Below are 20,549 nucleotides of genomic sequence, written 5' to 3'. Positions count from 1 at the left end.
TGCGGATGTCTATGGGCAGCGGTCGCTTCGCTTTTTGGTGAATTCTGGTGGCCGCTTGTAAGTTTGTCACCTTATGATATAAAAAAAACTTACAACAACGGGTTAGTTAGAGTACACCTAAGCGTTGACTTCCACAATTTAAACTGTGAAAGAACTAATAAGGGATAGTTTTTCTCCAGTTGTTTCGGCAGTGGAACCCCATCAAAGTAACAAGTACATCGAAAGTAGGTAGAACTGTACGTAAATCTGTAATCTACCAACTCTTAAATGCTTTTATATGCTCAAAGCACACTGTGTACACAATAAGCTCGTTCTTGAAACCACTTGATAGACGGTCGTTAGAGCAAATTGAAGAGCGCGGCTTGAAAACTCTCGTGCCATCGGTCAATACCTCGTTAGGCTATAAGTAGGGACATTGATATTGGACAAGGTCTAAACCTAGATATTTTATATCGAAATAATTAGTGATCGATAAAAACAGCTCGCTAGTTTTTCGTTAATATATCTTGAAACATCTATGATTCAATTTTCTATCAAAGAGATTCCCGAACTAAATTTATATTAATCTAGCTGTCGCCCGCGACTCCGTCCGCGCGGGATAAAAAAAAAACTTAATAAATAGCCAATGTGTTCTTCCAGACAATTTTATACCTCTGTGTCAAATTTCGTCAAGATTCGTTGAGCTGTTTCGGAGATACCTTAAAACAAACATTCGCACATCCCATAATTCCATCTAAATATTCGCATTTATAATATTAGTAAGATTACACCCAAAAGAACGCAAGTGTAAAGTTGAGAATGCCCTAAAATATTGACTAGGATCTATTTATCTGTACATCTATGTTTTCATTTAAATTTACATCGTTGATATTTTCATTTTGATTTTCTATCATAAGCTAGGCTTTTATTGCGGTCCCGCTTCAAGTAGTTTTTGAGTCATCCGATCGTTTCGTCAATCCGTAGTAAAAGACATAATTAACAATGCAACTTTAAAACCATTTTCAATTCGCAAAACTATTAATCAAGTAGCTTATGTAGACCAGCTCTTGATGATAAAGCAACTGCATCAGCTGCGCCAGGGCGTCGCATTGCGCGTGCCGTGGCCGGAAGAGGTCATTCACCGTGCGGTAACGCCCGCTTAGCTACTTTAAAATTATCTACTTGGCAGGCCCACCCGCACAACATATACTATCTAGGCCAACCGCATACATATCAGATATGAAAACTTCTTGGAGTTGACCTTTTTCTTTTCTAACTTTTGTACATTATAATATTTGTTAGTCTAGTTTGACATAGCGGTCTTCATCATTTTAATAATCTACATAAATTTCATTACTGAATGACCTTAATAGCAATGATACCATAACTCATTTGCTTCCTCGGTGAGTTCCTTCAGAGATCCTGGAACCTTCTTCATCCGAAGATATCATATCCTATCCTAACGCCAAAAAATACTTCATAAGAGTCTGATTCAGATAAATCTGGTCATAGATCCAAAACCTGAGACAAACCACAAGATGAAGGCGGTAAAAGATCAGTTGTTGCGGACTATAAATAAAAATTTAAGACCGTTATCTAGTTTTTACAAAAAAAAAATCAACAATAGAATAGTCGGTTAGTTTTACTATACACAAGTTCATACCTAAAATATGACAAAAAAGCTGTTATAATGTTTGTTGTGGCACAAAGCTTTGCAGTCGGCAGCGTAATCCGTTGTCAAAGAAGTGACATGTTTTGCTTTGTACCGTTTTTGTCCGACGCAGCTGGGCCAGCACAAAAATATTTTTTAATATCTCGATTACACAACTAACTTAAATATGAATACGTATAACGTAAATATGATTCGGATACGCAGCAAATGCAGTTTGTATGATCATCATCATCATCATCATCATTATCATATGATCATAATAATGAGAGTGATCGTACATCATCATGCATCTAAGTATTCTTCTAAACTTTAATGTAAATTATATAATTTATTTTAACTAGTGGTGGCCAGTAATTGAAATTCGACCATAATTCACAATTAATGTTTGATTTTTATTTTTAATTTAAAATATTATGCACTTCTTCTTCGCGTTAACATTGTGTCAAATTTTACGTTCAAAACAAAATTGTTTACGCTGTTCTTCACAATTGAAAACTCAGATAATCATCAAGCTGTATCTATATATATAAAAGAAAGTCGTGTTAGTTACACTATTTATAACTCAAGAACGGCTGAATCGGTTTGACTGAAAATTGGTGTGCAGGTAGCTTAGAACCAGGAAACGGACATAGGATAATTTTTACCCCTTTTTTTCAATTTTTTTTTATTCCGCGCGGACGGAGTCGCGGGTAAAAGCTAGTATTGTATACAAAAATAAAAATTAAACCAAAACAACCGTTTAGACAGTGGTCGGTAAATACTGTGAAGTTACACCGGAAATATTTGCATAAAGTTGAGTGGTGCATAATTTAAGCGCAAGCAAAGCTTGTGTTAAATCGATGGTCGGCATCTGTAGCGCTGTAGCTCTGTAGCGCTGTAGCACGGTAGCTGTGTAGCACTGGGCGGGCAAGTAGGCCGCGCGGCCGATGACCCCAATACTTACTGGTTTTTAATCTTCGATCTAATTCCGTTTGCTCTTCTCTCCCTGGAGCGTGCACTAATCTATTAAATTATATGCTTGTTAGCAAGATATACTGCTAGCAATATGTTTACGGAGCTGGCTTAGTAGCTTATAAGCTTATGATATGAATTTTTGTTTGTTTATTTGTTTTTAATTATATACAAATATCTGACAATTTTTATTCGTTTATGTCCCCTAGTACTTGTGCTATAAATGGTGCTGTAATTTTAGTAAATTTAAATTTAAAGTCGTAAGTCGGTCAACTCTTTTCCCTATTTATTTATTTTATTGTATTCTTAATCAGTATACATAAATTTATCAGCATTTTTTCATGTATAATATCTGTCTATAGCCACATTCGTAATAAATTTAAGCGAATCTTAAATTATTAGACTTTAAGTGAATTTAACTTCTCAATTGGAAAAAACCTTTACAGCATAAAAACCCTACAGTTCTTAGCTGTCAGTGTTTTAGAAACTGAATGGACGACATAAATTTTAGAGGAGTAAAGAACGCTCAATCCCCGTCGTACAAAGGTACAGGCATAGCAGACAAGATTCCTTGTACGTTGTAACATGTTGCCAAGTCCTTTGAAGGGTCTCTTCAGAATATGGAATATAACGTCCATACAGGACTTAAACACGTTGCCGCTAGCGACACGTTATTTCCGTCTTTTGTTTCTCTTTATAACGCCTGAACGTTTCTTTCATTTGTATACGTTGGAAACTTCTTAGTACAAATCTGTTTACTCTACTTACAAGAGTATATGTCGTAAAAAATTAATTGCCTAATGTAGATTATTATTTGTAATTAAAATTTTTGTATATGTAAAAGAGGACCTCTTTTCTTTAAGTTAATACTTTTTGATGATTTATTTTTCTTTTTCGTTTTCCTTGTCCAAGTGATAGATTTACATTTATTAATTTTTAGAGATTGAAGGAAAATTGTTCATTTAATTATTTCATTTTTATGTATAGGTAAAAACATTTTGTTATTTCTTTTATTTGTTATCTGGTATGTAAATGTTTTTCCTTAATTTTAGAATGTTAATCATAATTTAAATTAAAAATCTAGTAATTGCTGAAATGGTTTACATCAAGAAAGAAGAAAATATTATGTACTAGCTGTCGCTCGTGACTCCAACCGCACGGAATAAAAAAAACTTAATAAGTAGCCTATGTGTTCTTCCAGAATATGTTCTTTATCCGTGCCAAATTTCATCCAGATCCGTTGAAGCGCTCTGGAGATACCTTCACACAAACATCCATCCATCTAAACATTCGCATTTATAATATTAGTACTATTTCCAACTCTACTCCCTACTCCGAATATACATAGATTAGCGAAGTTTTGTTTTCGACCAGTATTTTAAATACATAATATTCAACATTATCCTTCCATTTGTATTTAAGTAAACGCCGCAACAATGTCCTAGTTTGAAACTAATCGACATAGATGTTTATGATTGTTACCAATTTAAATATTCCTCCAGCTGCCTTGATAGATTATTCAAGCTGGAAACGGAAACGAATACAATAATAGCTTTTGGTAATAATCTGGATACAAAAGCTACTGATATAATAAGAAATAAGAGATGTTATCTCAAATAGATTTATAACAGACTTCGGACGTCTTTTAAATTAAAAAGTTTTCTTATACGTATTAAGATTTCTCGTTAATATTTATTTATCGAACTATTATATAACTTGAAGTTGTAAAGTATTTCTAAATATACTTTATTCGTCTGCTTCTGAACTTGGATGTATTATGAAGTTTTAAACGTAAAAAAACTTTAAATAAGTTAACTTTAAGTTGTTTTATTTTATGGGTAATTTATAATAATCCCAATAATGATGAAATTAATTTCTTACTAATAAACTATATACGTAATATAATAGTCTATTACTTTATCTTATTAATATTATAAACGCGAAAGTTTAGATGGATGGATGTTTGTTAGAAGGTATCTCCGGAACAGCTTAATGGATCTTGATGAAATTTGGAACAGATATAGAACAGTTTGAAAGATCATATTAATACTAATAAATATAATACTATTTACAGTGGTAGATCCCGCAACAACAATATTTGTTGGGTGCACGAATTGGCCGGGTCGACCGGTGCAATACCACGACCACACAGAAGACAGGCGTGAAGTGGAAGCAATTCCGCGTTTCGTCTGATGAGTGTGGTACCGGAGGCTTAATTTTAGTCCTCTTTCCCTTCCAACCCTTTTCTTATTAGGAAAGGATGGGAAGGGGAAGTGTAAAATAAAGGTAGGCAACGCATCTGCATTTCCGGATGTCTTTGGGCAACGGTCGCCTCGCTATTTCGGCAAATCCAGGTGGCCGTAGGCTCGTTCGCCAATTTATGATATAAAAAAAAGTTTTTTTTGTAATTCCGCGCGGACGGCGGAATCGCGGTCGTAGTCATACATATAAAATTGCGTAAATTTTATTTTAGTAGAGGATTTTCATAGCTATAATATAAAAGAAGGATATTCTCTAATGGAGCACTCCAGTGACGTAATTACATCTACATTGAGATGCACCCTTGTCGAAATCATTTTATAGTGAGGTGTGAAAGCGTATTACTTGATATATGAAACATATTTTGTGGCGTTAAAACTTTAATAATACTACTTTATAATGACATAGAACTAACTGACTGTTTGACACCACTTGAGATAACATTACAATGATCATCCCGTTTAAAAAAAAACTATTTCTTTCATTCCGCTGACAAAAAGGACATTTGATTTGTTTGTTTCGTGTTAACTCAAAAACCACTGATATTATTTTAAAATAGAATTTTCTTACTAAGAAATTTCTATTGGAAAAAAAAATCTTATTAAATTTAAATTAATATTAATTTTTTACTAATATTAACTTAAGGTCTTTTTGTTTATGATCTTAAGAAAATTTACTTTTCGATATAACACGACGATGAAACTCTTTAATAGTCCGCAGCAATAAATACTATTTTTATATCCAAAAATATTTTATATCGATCGCTATTTAAATGTCATAAAAATATCCAGCAAACTGTTTGTATTTACCTTCATAATGAGATCTTTTATGAGTCTTGTAGACTGTGACGCTGAAAGAAATACCTCCATACATAAAATATCACATTTCATCTTTTCATGGGCACTGTTTACTGAAGTATATGGCTCGTATCAGTTTTCATTCGTTGCCTTAACACATACAATGACACTACGATTTTGAAGTATCAAAATGAACTGAGTTGGTGGCACGTAACCTGTTTAGTATTCATTCATCCAAATAGAGTCTCTTTCAATATCTTTGACAAATCATGAGATAACATAATTTTTGCATACATTTTTAATAGTAACACAGGAATTAGGAAGCACAGTTCTATTATCAACATAATTGTGTTTCCATTTATTATAAGTACACAAAATAATACTTTATCATCTGTGAACTGATAAAAATTGTCCGCATGATAACTAACCCCGTGCGAACTTATTTGACCTAGTTTAGATATGTTTACAAGATAATGCAAATGAATCGTAGCAAACTGAAAATATATAACATGTTTCAAAAAAAGAATTTAATTTTGTAGACAAGCAAACGTCACTTAGTAAAAGAAGTACACATGTTATGTAACGTTTTAAGTATTTAAAACTAGCTTTTACCCGCGACTCCGTCCGCGCGGAATAAAAAATAGAAAACGGGGTAAAAATTATCCTATGTCCGTTTCCTGGTTCTAAGCTACCTGCCCACCAATTTTCAGTCAAATCGATTCAGCCGTTCTTGAGTTATAAATAGTGTAACTAACACGACTTTCTTTTATATATATAGATAAAGAATTTCATCTAAAGTATTAGTTATGTGTAAATGTTTATTAAATATTGTAAATTTATAAGCTCATTAAATTGATGCTCTTTAGTCGTTCTCCAATTAGCTAGACAAGTTGTTCTTTAAATAAATTTAAAAATGTTTCTCTTTTAATTACAAAATCTTTTCGACGTCCGCTTGTTTTTTTTTATTTGTATGAGAATTTTAAACTTAATTCTAATATTAAATTCTTATTTACTTAACTTATTACATTATACTATGTAACATGTATACAATATGCGATGTATACAACAATAACTATTTGATAAATCGATTTCGAATTTGTTACCGATTATAAACTGACGGAAAATAATAATAACACACGTACAAAAACAAATAAAACATGAACAAAGTTGGAAAAATTATTAAACAGCTATGTAACATTTAAGGGTACAATTATGGTGTAACTATACGCTTTACCCCACAGTCTAGTGCTTCCCAAATTAGTTCAGGTGGACCTCAAAGGTCCACGGAAGATCAGGCAGAGGTGTACGATTGGGAGATATAAAGTTAAAGATTCAAAAGTTAAAAAAAAATGTTATAGTACCGATTGCTTCAACCAGTAAAAATTTTAAAGGAGTCTACGAAAAATGGTTGGGATTATCTGCTCTAGTTTTTGCATTCCACTTCTCAATACGTGCACTTGTGCTCAGTTCGCACCTGAATGCGGTTGCATCCTCCTATTGTCTACATCTTTCGTGCGCAATCTTCACATCTATTCGCATGTCAAGAGGAAAATACGAAGTGTTTTACGAAACGCTTTTGTTACAATGTAAGGTATGAAAAACAAATTCCTTTCAATGTTTTTAAAATGTTATGTTTTTTAATCAACTAAAATAACGTTTTGATAACTTTACAAATTATGGAATTAACTTCATTAAATCTAAGTAATCAATGCTTTGGTTTTTTTATTTCTTATTTTTAAATTTAAAATTTTAAAAAAGGTAAAAAAGCAAGGAAAACAGGAAAATACAGTCACGAATTTAATAAAGAGAACGCAAATATCCCTACATATGTATACAGTACACAATAAACTACAAATTCCCAATACAGAAAGGAGGAGGCAATATTTGCTCGCCGCAAATGCGACATCCAATAAACTGCATTGGAAGCTTTTTGAAGTGCTCACCACACATGCATGCATCTATTTATATATTTTCCGCTCTTTTAGTATTTAGGTAGTTTTTTGGATTATTTAGGATTATTTTTTAAGAAGATTTATAGATGTAAAGTTGATATGACTTGATTTACTTTTAAGAACTTTAAGTATGAGAAATCTTCACTAAGTAAATGTTTATACCCTTGAACGATTGTGAGAGCGTTAGTGAATACTGAGTTCTATGAATCGTTACATACATAACGTTAGCTCCCAAACTCGTATTTCCTAACTGGATACTAGAAACTACGAAATGATAATCATGGAATAAAAATTACAGAAAATAAAAAAAAACTATACTATAAAACTTAACTATGCAATGTACTTGACTTGATATACCCGATAAGCTGTGCAATTATAAATTAAATGCGAGTTATCAGTACAATGTGACATCCAGGTTGGCCCGGGGGAAAAGGGGTGAAGGTTGCCCGGTGACCCGACTTCGTCCTAGATGCGTCGCCGCGGCAACGATACGAAGTTTCCCCACCCTCCCCTTGCGACCTATACCATCAGATTACTATGTATTACTTGCTTCAATTTGTTCTTCCGAGAGTCAAAACACCATTATCTTATCCAAATAATTTTCCAAAAATAGTAAATTTGTTTAGTAATAGATGCTCCGTAATAACAATGCGATATATTGATAAGTGGTATTTAAAAAATATGCAACTTTTAAATTAACTGACAGACACACTATTTGACTCAAAAGTTTTGGACCGCGGGTCCATTCTCAAAAATTTGTATGCTATAAAAATTGTGAGAACTCTCTTATTATGTACTATACATTTTTGTTCATGCGTTTCGGCAGTGAATATCCACGATAACACAGTAAGTTGAACTGTAATATAAGTTAAAGTTATTACAAGTAATGTAATTGTGAAAAATTCTCAACAAATAAAATAACATATTATTGCACAAAGTACAAAGTAGACAGCTAGTTATTATTTTAGTGATGTAAAGAGAACCGCAAGATATAAGTGCACGTATCGTATTCGTACGGTCAGGTTTCAGCAGAACTTTGTTAATAAAAATGTTTGTGCCCACGCAGCGTCGACCCACACGCCCTTTATTCCACTAACATACTGTGACCATTCATGTGCATTAACGTGGGATTGTCTTGAATTATAAAACACCATTCGCTTAGTAACTTTCACCAGTAAAATAATTAGCATTTATTTATATTAAATGTGATGGAAGTGTAAGTTTAATTTATTAGTTACTAGCAGTTGTCCACGACTCCGTTCGCGCGGAATTAAAAGAAACGCAAAAAGTAGCCTATGTGTTTTTCCAGACTATGTTATACGTCGGTGCCAAATTTCATCAAGATCTGTTAAGCCGTTCTTAAGATACCGTCAAACAAACATCCATCCATCCAAACATTCACATTTATAATATTAGTAAGATTTTGTACGCTTGAATAGGAAATTTGTAAGCTTAGCTTATTGCACTAACGAATAACTAAATATCTTTATAGTAAAACGATAGTTTTGTAAAGTTTTTGAATAGAGATTGTGATTCCGACTGCAATGGATCTTGTATTAATACATATCGCTATGTCTGTTTCTCGGCCGGAAGCCTAATGTTAGTCTTTTTCCCTTCCCCATCCTTTATAAGGAAGAGATGGGAAAGGGAGGTGAATTTTGCAGAGGAGCGTACTCGCAGAAAGAGGATATTTCCTCTTCATGTGCGTCCCCTTTTCTATCGATTAAGGTAGGCATCGCATCTTCAAATGCAGATGTCTATGGACAAGAGTAACTTTCCTATTTTGCGTATTCAAATAGCCGCTTGCTCGTTGCCACCTTTTGATATAATGAAAATAAAACCAAACGGTTAGCTACAAACGTCTCTCTTAAATCATTGTGGTTTGGTCACCGTATTTGTTTACCGACGACCCGAAGTATTCTGGACCCTATATCATAAAAAGTTACGTTTGAGACGTCAGCATCTGAACAGTCGCGTTTTAACTGGTTTCATAGCAATAAAATATTTATAACAATTTTATATGTAAAGTGTTTTTTAACAACTGCGCCTTTTATTTTTAATAGTAGCAAAGACAAGTATGTATAATAGTGACGGATTGATTTATAAAAACGCTTGCCTTTAGCATTGTTGTCACTTATATTGAAAAGGCACAAATTAAATAAATAACCATTGCTAACAGGTTACTAAAATCCTACATACTAAGGTTAAGAATAAAATACGTGAAAAAATTATCCAAAATAATAAAATCGATTACACTCTCCACTACCTCTAAGGAATTTCAATGCAGTTCCGAATTCCGTTGCAGAACGGCGGACGTAAATTTAACAGTCACCGAGTATTTTAGGCACGTTTGCGTTCCGAGAAATTTATTGCTTAAGAAGCTGCAAGGTGATAGAATCAGGTACCGATATTCGATTTCTCAGTGGTACTTATTTTGCATAATAATGATCGGTTTGACAATCTAAAGAAAAGTTTTTCTTTTTATATTATATGGTTGCAAACAAGCATACGGCGAATTAACCGAAATTATGAAGCGACCGCTGCCCATAGGCATCCGCAAAGGCAGTTGGGTTGCCTACCTTTAATCGACGGTGGAAGTGACGCTCAGATAAGGAATATTTCCCATTTCCTTTTCCTATCCTTTCCTAGAAAATGGTGGGTAGGGAAAGAAGACTTATATTAGGCCTCTGAAACGCAGACTCATCAGACGAAACTCTGAATTGCTTCCACTTCACGCCTGTCTTGGGTGAGGTCGTGGTATTCCACCGAGCGAGCCGGCCCATTCGTGCAACGATATTGTTGTTGTGGCCGGCGTCTACCACTTAAAAAAACTAGTTCTATTATCATCCATAGCCTTGCCCAAGTCTATGTGGGATCGGCACTAGGTAATGGTGCTCTTCTTCCAAATAGATTTATCATTCATTTCAGTTCTCACTCAAAGTTAAAGCAGAGTTCAATAAGAACATTTTACAGAACCAAATAAAATAAGTCAATTGTAATGATTAATATCTCTTATCAAGGTGTCACAACTTCATCTTTATCTTGCCTTTTTTCACCTACGTGTAGTTGTCATAGTATGTACTTCTCTTTCATATATCTTTTGCTCTCTTCTTACACATATGTTTGGCATCGTCCATATATACTTTCTTCGGTCTTCCTATATACATTAACTGTATTTAAAGTGTTATAGGCTCAAATATTTTATCCTTGACAAAATTTGTAACTATGAGAGTAGTGGGTACCCGGGCCGGGAGTGGCGGGTCCGCGCGGGTCAGCGGGTCGCCACGTGCGCGGCTAATGCCCTTTGTCCCGGTTCCCTACACACTGTGTATGAAAATATCCCATCCCGCGAATTTAAATTATAATTAAGTATGTATTTTTCTTAAAATTCAAAGCAAATGTCATCACTGACTTGAGAAGAGGAACGATTTCAATAATTTTGTAGAGAAACTTTTTTAGCCTTGTATGTTTTAAAATGTGGTAAACTAGGAAGATTATAACTGACCGTTAACTTAGGTATCAGTAATCATGATAATGTAATATGGATGGGTTTTCTCACTTAATGTGTGAAGGAGGGGATGTGTTTTTTCTAGTATCTATCAGTCTATCGATGTATCTTACTCCTACAATCCCTTTGGATAGCATTATGCAGGTATAATAATGTTGCATATTTGTTTTGCAGCGTGCAGCGATGGTGACGTCGGTGCGGTGATGTCTGCCGCGTGCGGGCGGGACGGGGGCGGGGGCATCGGGGCTGAGGCGGCGGGGCGCGGTGCGGCGCTAGAGCACGCCTACGTGCACGATGTGTACGAGGAGGCAGGCGATGCAGGGGAGGCGGGGGAAGCGGGGGACGCGCCGCGCCCCGCCGTCAGCTCCTTCCTCAAGGACCTCGAACCCGGCAGTCTGGTTTGTGATGTCGGTAAGTATATAATAGAAAAAAGTAAAGTACAAAAACCTTGAAGGAACACTTGGATTATCCCACTGAACACTCTTTGATGGTCACCCTTGCCAGCATTCAGTAAACTTAAAAAATTACACAGAACCCAATAAATTGAAGTATAAGTATTTAAGTATTGAATAACCCGGAAGATATCGAATGTAAAGTTCAAAAAACAGAAGAAGATAAATAGCTAATGCTATTGGCATTTAAGTTCATTTAATTATACCTTAATTAAATAATTCTCTACGTATAAATTGATTAAGAAAAATAAAAGGCTACATTTTCGAAAAGATATTTAAAAAAGGAGCAAATAATGCTCATTGAAAAGATCACTTCAATGAGCCGTAGCATCTACCCACGCGTTCACTAACTATGTAACATCGGCAAATAATTAGCGTACTCTCCTTTACTCGAATTCCCCGAGGTAAATGTCAATACGTGGGCGTTTTTACGAAACGTGCTTTAATACAATATATTAAAAGCAGTTCTTTGTAATTTTTATTTTCCAGGAAAAAAACAATAGATTTATTTTTTGATAAATATTACGCGGTAGATTTGATATATCTTAATGTCAGTTTCCACTGGAAAGATTTGTTTCTTGAAAGCAAATCTGGTAGATAAAACCATAAAATTTTCGCACTTGATATCTGATTTGACTTAACATACCAAAATTATTTACAAACTAAAACTCAGGCATTTCAATTCAAATATGTATTACATTTAAATTCATTGTTTTATTCATGTTCATATTACTGTTGGTTTCCACGGCTATTTCGAATATGAAGTTACATAATAAACTTCGCTTCGCATCAATACGAAAATATCAAAACAAATCGATTATACTTCAATCGTCACAATCGACCCTGAATAATGTAAACTGTAAACCCTGTAAACATGTCTTTGTTTGATATTGGGCAGAATATAGAAACTAGAATAATTAGGTAGAGTTCATTGAAATGTATTTGTTACTGGCAGTACTTACTGTCGCCTGAGCAAAGGGTCATCCGCTCCACCCCCTAGAGAATCTAGAAAATATAAAATATATTTTTTTTATAATACAAGATGGCAATCGAGCAAGTAGCCACATGAATTCGCCGAAATGGCGAAGTGACCGCTGCCCATAGACATTCGCAATTGCAGATGCGTTGCCTACCCTCAATCGACAAAGGAGGAGACGCACAAAAAGAGAATATTTAACCTTCCTATGCAACTCCTACTCCATCAAATCATTATTAGAAAAAGGGTGGGAAGGGAAAGAGGACTAAAATTAGGACTATGAACTACTTCGAAATACTAAGATACTTACAATCTCTATATACTCATAGATAACTCAAAAACTACTTTGCAACTATTCCTTAGCTACTATATGCAATAAGTGATAAGCATTACCTTTGGAATAAAACAAGTTACTACATACCCCGCCCCAATATATCTAGTCTAGATCATCGGCTTTTGGTACTTACTATAACTCGCAGTATGTTACTAGCTAAGGAAACTCAACATAAAGTTACTTTTGAAGATTTAAGCCTCACTTAACGTAGATTACCAATACAACATAGATTATTAACAAAGATTAACCGCTTGCTCATTTACTTCTACATAGATTTTTTGGTGAACAGGTTGTGGAAATGGCAAGTACCTGGACATAAACCCGTCCGTGTTCACTGTCGGCGGCGACAGATGCACGCGGCTCACAGCTCAGGCCAGACAACACAACAATGAGGTAATCAAATTTTTTTACTGTGTATAAAGTATCATATTTCATTAAATCCTCATAGGAACACGGGACATTAATTTTATGTGCCGTTCGACATTCAGGCTATATCATAGAAGTATCATTGTACTAAAAAAAACATAAGAGGATGACTATAATCTTTTTGCCCTATTAGAGCTTTAATAGGAGTGAAACAAATTATTTTAATATGTTAAATCAGTCTTTTTTCCCATAATTTCGGTAGTGTTTTAAAAAGTAAAAACTTCCGACATGTTTTCGTAGTATTCTTGTACTAATATTTCTGTATATTTATTTACAGGTGGTCCTGTGCGACAACCTGTGCCTCCCGTTCCGCGACGAGTCATTCGACGCGGTACTGTCAATAGCGGTGGTGCATCACTTTGCAACAGCAGAGAGACGCGCGCGGGCTTTGCGCGAACTGGCCCGGGTTACCCGCATCGGCGGCCGTCTGCTTCTCACCGTCTGGGCCATGGAGCACGAGGGCAGGAACTTTCATTCACAGGTACATAGTTTTAAAATCAATATTACGAACTACCAACTTAAATTAACTGACTGGACTAAACTACAAATTTTATATTTCAGGACGTTCTCATACCATGGCATCGTCCCGCCACCCTATGCCCGCCGACACCCACGGCACGATTTCTCTCCGTCGATTATGAGCGGTAAATATAGATTTCATTTCCCATATTCATTAGTATATTTAATTTAGAATAACCGCAATATTTATTTTAATTTCAGAAATGAGTCGTGGAAAAGTCGCGATGGATCTCCGGGATCATCGTCTCTTTCGTCGCCGAACGAAACTTGCTATTCTTTTGTAAGACGAGCATTACAACGTCTCGCTGGACGACGCTCATTCCTCTCTTCATGGAGTCTAAGCACGCGAGTGAATCAGAGACCGTGCTCACGACCGGAGCCCCCAGCTGCTGATCTGCCGATCGAACTGAGGCGCCTTGACGAGGCTTTGCCCAGCAGGCTCGTCGCTCAGACATCTGAAACGACCACACTAAAGTCAAGAAGCTTAACCGACATAGCCGACATCGAACGGAGAGCTATGGTCCGCTCCCGGTCCAGCCTACCAAGTCTCGGTGGTGATGAAACAGAAGTACCTTCACAAGACCAACAGTCTGTGGAAACAACAGAAACACGAAAGAAACCAAAACTAGTAAAACAAAAGAAGTCTATCAACGAAGACGACGCCGACGAAGACCTAGACAAACCAACAGACATGAAGAGTATGGTGGAAGAAATGCCCAACTTTAAAATTCATACTCCACGCCTGCAGTCAAAAAAGCCTGGCGTTTTCAAACAATCTTCTCTCAACGAAGAATTAATGTCTACCGAACGTTTAAGAGAAAAGGAGCGATTAAGAAAGAACATACAAAAACAGGCTTCGTTAAATGAAGAATACTTGTATAGCAGGCCAGGAACGTTAGACTCGATAAGAGATTCTATATTCTCTACATCTGCGACAACGGCTAAAAAGTTCCAGTCGCTTAAGAATGGCCTCACTAATAAATTTAAAACCTCAACAACGAACATTGATAAAGTGACGGTCTTTGTGAGAATGCTTCAAGGCTGGAAGACTCATGGACCCGTTCCCGAAGTACCTACACCGAGCGACAGTAACGCGAATAGCGAAAAGAGTTATCCGGAAAGGCGGCATTCGAAAGAGGATGGTTCTGACTCCTCGAAAGACAGTAGTCTCCAAAGCGACACGAGTGTGGACTCGGAGGACAGTTTTGCTTCAGTTATATACGTACCAAAAGCTGATGGAACGGGGGACCCCTTATCACCAACTCCACTGTCTCCTGGACCCACATCGCCTCGGTTAAAGGTTTCTTCCGTACCGACATCGCCGAGGATGAAAAGTTCACCTGGACTACCATCTCCTAGAATGAAACAATCGTTTTCCTTGATCCGGCCGCCGTCTTCACCGAACTCCACACAAAGCCCAGGAGCGGTAAATAAAATCCTTGTGGCACAATACAGCTTGAAAAATTATTCAACGACTAACACACCGACGACTCCTCCACTAAAACCTCAGTCTAAAAGTCAGCCTAACTCTCCACCGAAGTCAGAATCTGAGGAGAAAACTTTACCACCGGAGCCACTACCGCCTGTTATCACTCGAAACATATCTGTAGAAGTTTTCGAAGAACCCGATCCTATACCTCCAATTAAAGAAGAAGAGGAAACGCCAACAGAAGTAACCAAAGAACTTCTTGCAGAAATCAATAAAGATATTGAGGAAATACATAAATTAACAGCCGATACGAATGACCTAAAGCCGCGTGTGGTCTTACAGGACATCAAACCTTATCCTAAAATAACTCTACAAACTGTAGCGGAACTACCGGAGATCCCACAGTTTAAGCCTAAGGAACCAAATAAGTCGCCAACAAGCGACACACTTGACTCGCGGCTCGCTGATAGGAAAAGAAAAGAAAGAATAAGACAAATCAAAGAAATGCTTAACAAGGGCATACCTCCTTTAAGTGTTTCTAGACGGCCACCTTTCCCTATTGTGAGGACAAATAAACCTGAACCAATCGCTAAAAGTCACCCTAAGCTTATGTCTCTCGAACTTTTCAATCCAGCTACAGACGACATGGACAGCGATTCCAGTGGCGTTTCTTCGCCTGACTCAGTAGATAGCGTGATCAGCGTTATTCCGGATGAATTGAGGAAAACTGCTATAGAAAAAGGTAAATTAATTATTTAACTTCGCGTAAAACATACATTTGTTCACATATTTATTATAGCACACTTAAAATATTTAACTATTTACAGATTTACCCAATCCTACTACAACAGAAGAAAAGAAGGACAACGCACCGAATACACCTGAAAAATCCAATTCGTCGTCACCAGCACAGAGTCTAATAGAAGCAGCGGCTGAGGTCGCACAATCATTGGATGAAACCTGCGAAACTGTCATACAATCCAGTCCAAGAACTAAGAGAAAACATTTAGACAAGATTGAAAACGCAGAGGCAATGGCTATAGTGCAAGGAGCGTCAAGTAGCAGCAGCAGTAGTAATTGGAGCCTTAATAAACTATCACCAGGGGATTTAAGGATATTAGAGGACAGGTCAAGATCGCAATCACATACTAGCTCCAGTGGAAGCTCCTCGAGTCTGGAACGACTCTCGCCCGGTCGACGGTCCAAAGACAGATCGCCTAAACAAGGAAGTACAAGTAATTCTACTTGGAGCTTAAACAGATTATCTCCGAACCGACTAGATGGACGCTCACTGGACGAAAAGAGTCACAGAAGTCCGACTAGACTACCTTATGATTCAATCTCCATATCAAGCACCGATTCAGAAAAATCTATTTCCAAATCTGAAAGTTTTAATAGAAATATTGCCAATGAACCATTGGTGACATGTAAATCAGATATGTTGGCAAAAGAAGAGGATTGGATTGTCGAACAAGAAAGAAATCAACATTTAACCGAATTCGCGGAAAAACTTAGCGAAAAATTGCTGCAAGAAATTGATGAATATTCAAAACGCATAAACGAAGACGACTTTGATTTGCCTAGCAGTAGTAGCAGTGAAAAAAGTATATCACTCCGACTTAAGCGGGAAGAAGAGGATAGAAATACACAAAAAATACTCGACGAGCTATCGGACAGTTTACAACATCTAGAAGAACCCTATGCTAATAAATTAAGCACAGATATGCACGGCCTAAACAAAATGAGCACAAATGAAAAAAGATATATAACTTCACTAAGTGATACTCAAGAGTCAGATATAAACAAATTATTCCCCAAATGTGGATCAAAAACAAAGAGCAAAAAGAGGTCAAAGGATGTTGATCCAATAATTAACAAATATAGGGAATTAAAGAAATCCATGAAAGTAACCAGCGATGAAGACATCTATCTTAATAACTGTGCCAACGTTCAATACCATGTTACCAAAATAGTATCAGATGAGAAATTGCCCGAAGTCACTGATACCAAAAATCCAGACGAAGACAGCGCTATTTCTTCCAGCAATGGCAACCCGGAAATTACAATCGAGTCAGGAACGTACGACACTAGTCAATCTCTAGAAACTGGCTACTCTTTGGAGTCGGAGATAAGTGTAGACTCGCTGTGTACCAGTACAGATAAACGATCTTCTCTAAAAGTTGGCCAATCAACCGACTCGAGCGATTTGGACAAAATGGAAATTAGTCCAGAATCTATAACATCTAGATCCAGTGCCAGTACTGCTCCTTTGAAATCTGGTTTCTCCGTTGAATCAAGTGACACTTCAGCCGGTAGCGATTGGAGTAGAAGAGACAAAACTGGTAGCACTGCTTCCTTGGGCTGCGCGAGTCTGACCTCTCTGCCTTCGTGCAGCGAATGTTCCAGAGAGAAGAAACTACTGGAAAAACGATCATCCTCCGAAGACACTGCGATGGTAACCGCAGAAACTTGCAGGGCTGTCACCCATGCACCTCTTTTGCCATCACTAAGCGACGCATCGGACAGTTTGCCGTCCGAGGGAGGTGCTGTCACCTTACATAGGTATTACCACGTTTTCAAGAAAGGTGAACTTGATCAGTTGATCGAACAGTACGTGGAAAGTCTACACGTCGTATCGTCATATTACGACCAGGCGAGCTGGTGCGTTGTAGCCGAAAAAGTTCAAGTGTGGACGATCTAATGTGGTGTAGTTTTTCTCGGTGTTTTCTTGTGTACGCAAATCTTATGTGAGGTGTATACTCTCAGACTGTTCAGTGTCTACATCCAAGTGACCTTCCTAACGTACTCTTCGTATCTATTGACTTTAAAACGTTACCTGAGATGGTTGACTCTGTGCAAATGCCAAAAGCGAAGCTTTTGTTTTTTTTTAACATATAATAGCCACTCTATACTAATCTAATAGTTGTTATTTCTATAACCTATAATAAAATTATTCGCCCAGAACGTAGGACAACTATATAAAAACGGGCATTTAGTATTCCATGCGATAATAGAACTCGCATGAAATGAAAACTAAGAGCTTTAAATAGAGAAAATTTAATATAAATATTATATACTTCGGTGGCTCAAAATATTATAAGCTATTCATAGCTTATGTACTATATATTTACCTACGGAGTTATTGTAATTATACCATTCTCTCGACCTACTTGTATCGTTCTCCAAAACCGAAACTGTAAAGTATCTAAATCTTTAAAATTATTCTATGACAATAACAAATATAGAAAGGACATCATAAATTCTTCTAGTTAATAAATTATTATATATTTCTGATTATTAAATTTAACTTAACACAAATTAAATGTATATAAATTAATTATTCGGTTTTGGAAATTTGTGTTTTTTTTAGTTAAAGCTAAGAGCTGGCCTCTTTTGTATATTTACTTTATAAAGTATGGGTCCATACGATTGTTACCTTACTGCTTCTATTCATACTAAATTCGGACCATTTAGTAAAATTACAAAATTTAGTCATCGTAGTTTGCATAAACATTCTGCTTATTTGTAATATAATTAAAGAGTACAAATACATATTATCATTCAATATAATAGCAGAAAATAATTGCATACAATTTAAAAAAAACAACTAAATTCAGAGTCGTAGAACGTTGTCTCTATCTTTCATTATCTAATTAATATTATATTTGTACGACAGAGATAGTGCACTACAAATTCGAATTTCATACGTGTGATTGTTCAATATTTTTAGCTACATATATAATAATTACTTAAACATAACCTAAGTTAGATGGCTTTCTTATTTAATAACTTATGTTGACAGCGCAAAAATATATCAGAAGTATGTTTAATAATTATATTTAATTCCACTTCAACATCTATATGTGAAATGTCAAAAATATGAATATAGTTTTTAATGAAATATAAAACAAGAATTGTACAGTTTTTTATATGTTCTTGTTTGGTTTTATTAAAATAATTAATTTTTCCGAATTCTCTCCTTATTTTGAGTTGTTTTTAGTATATCATTAAGATTTATTTTTCTTTCAGTTACTACTAAAGATCTTAGTGTATTAAGTTATTCAATACATGTCTAGACAGATATCAAAATATCTCGAAAATTTCTTAAAGATGAAACATTTTTAAATTCTATTTTTAGTTTATTTGAATACACATTATTTCATATAAGTTTAATTCTGTGCAATTCGAGTTTTCAAAATTTGCTAATCCAATACCCAGTATGTAACATACTGACAAACGCTTCTGCTCTATTTATATATTAATGTTGGACAAATTGTATTGTCATTGTAAATATTTGCTATAAGTATATAAATATATATTATATAAAAGCTATTTAGAATTTAATTATGTTATCAAAAGTCAGTGAGATTAAATTAATATACTAGAATAGAATTGGTGGGGGAAAAAAACCAGTACATTTAATATGTAAAAAAGAATCTCAATACTGTGAAATATAAAATATACAGATGCGTAGTTTTGCGTTATCTTTAGTAATCTATGCAATTAGTTGAATACTGAAAAAGTAGATTATAGTAAAAAATAAATGTAAAAATGCACAACTGTTACCACCATATTTATTTATAACTCTTCAATATAGTTATCTAATATTCATTTTATTATATGGAGTTAACGGTTTACTGAGAGAAATGGAAAACGAGAATTCGTAAAATCCGACTCGAAGGATCAACCAGTCTTATTAAACCGGTGGCGCCATCTGTGCGATTTAATTCATCATACGCTATTGTATAATGATTTTATATACTAATTTAAGTTGTAATCTTTTAATAAGCCCGAGGGGTGTATAATTTTTATGGAATGTTGTGAAATTTTTGAGGCATATCACTGCTATTTAAATATTAGGTGAATATAATTTTCCTATTTTTGTACATTATAGTTTATTTCGAATTTTTCGTACAGGGTGTCAACAAAAGAATATAACGATATATGAAAATTACCCAAAATAAAAATAAAAAATAGATTGCACGTAGAGAAATTAAAATCATTTAGATTATTCTCCAAGTGACCAAATTATTAACATATATATGTTATATATTTCTTTACCGGATACAAAACTAAAAGTAAACAGTAAAATCTTTAATATATTATCCTAAATTTTCCGTTCCTGGGCATGTCCTTACCTTGTATATATGTATACATAAATATATACATAAATTTTATATTGCTGTGCATTTCACGTTGGCTTATCTGTGATATATTATAGAATTTGACACGAGCTGGTTATATTTTCAATTGTAATTTTAATTTAATATGTTACAATTAAAATCTCGTTCAAAT

At 35.3% G+C, this 20,549-nt stretch overlaps 1 protein-coding gene across 1 annotated transcript; it reads left to right on the top strand.

The window, feature by feature from the left end:
- Nucleotides 1-10,835: 10,835 nt before the first annotated feature.
- Nucleotides 10,836-18,237, top strand: LOC106720804 (protein piccolo). The gene is made up of 7 exons (XM_045683443.1): nucleotides 10,836-10,938; nucleotides 11,293-11,529; nucleotides 13,170-13,273; nucleotides 13,584-13,787; nucleotides 13,868-13,950; nucleotides 14,027-15,996; nucleotides 16,082-18,237. Exons 1-7 carry the CDS (start codon nucleotides 10,836-10,838, stop codon nucleotides 17,953-17,955), a joined length of 4,575 nt encoding a protein of 1,524 aa, XP_045539399.1. The 3' UTR covers nucleotides 17,956-18,237.
- The last annotated feature ends 2,312 nt before the right edge of the window (nucleotides 18,238-20,549 follow it).

The sequence above is a fragment of the Papilio machaon genome, chromosome 22 (genome assembly GCF_912999745.1).
Source record: "Papilio machaon chromosome 22, ilPapMach1.1, whole genome shotgun sequence".
Lineage (NCBI taxonomy): Eukaryota > Metazoa > Arthropoda > Insecta > Lepidoptera > Papilionidae > Papilio > Papilio machaon.
Note: the sequence above shows the minus strand (reverse complement) of the source record. Positions and strands in the feature narration are given on the sequence as shown.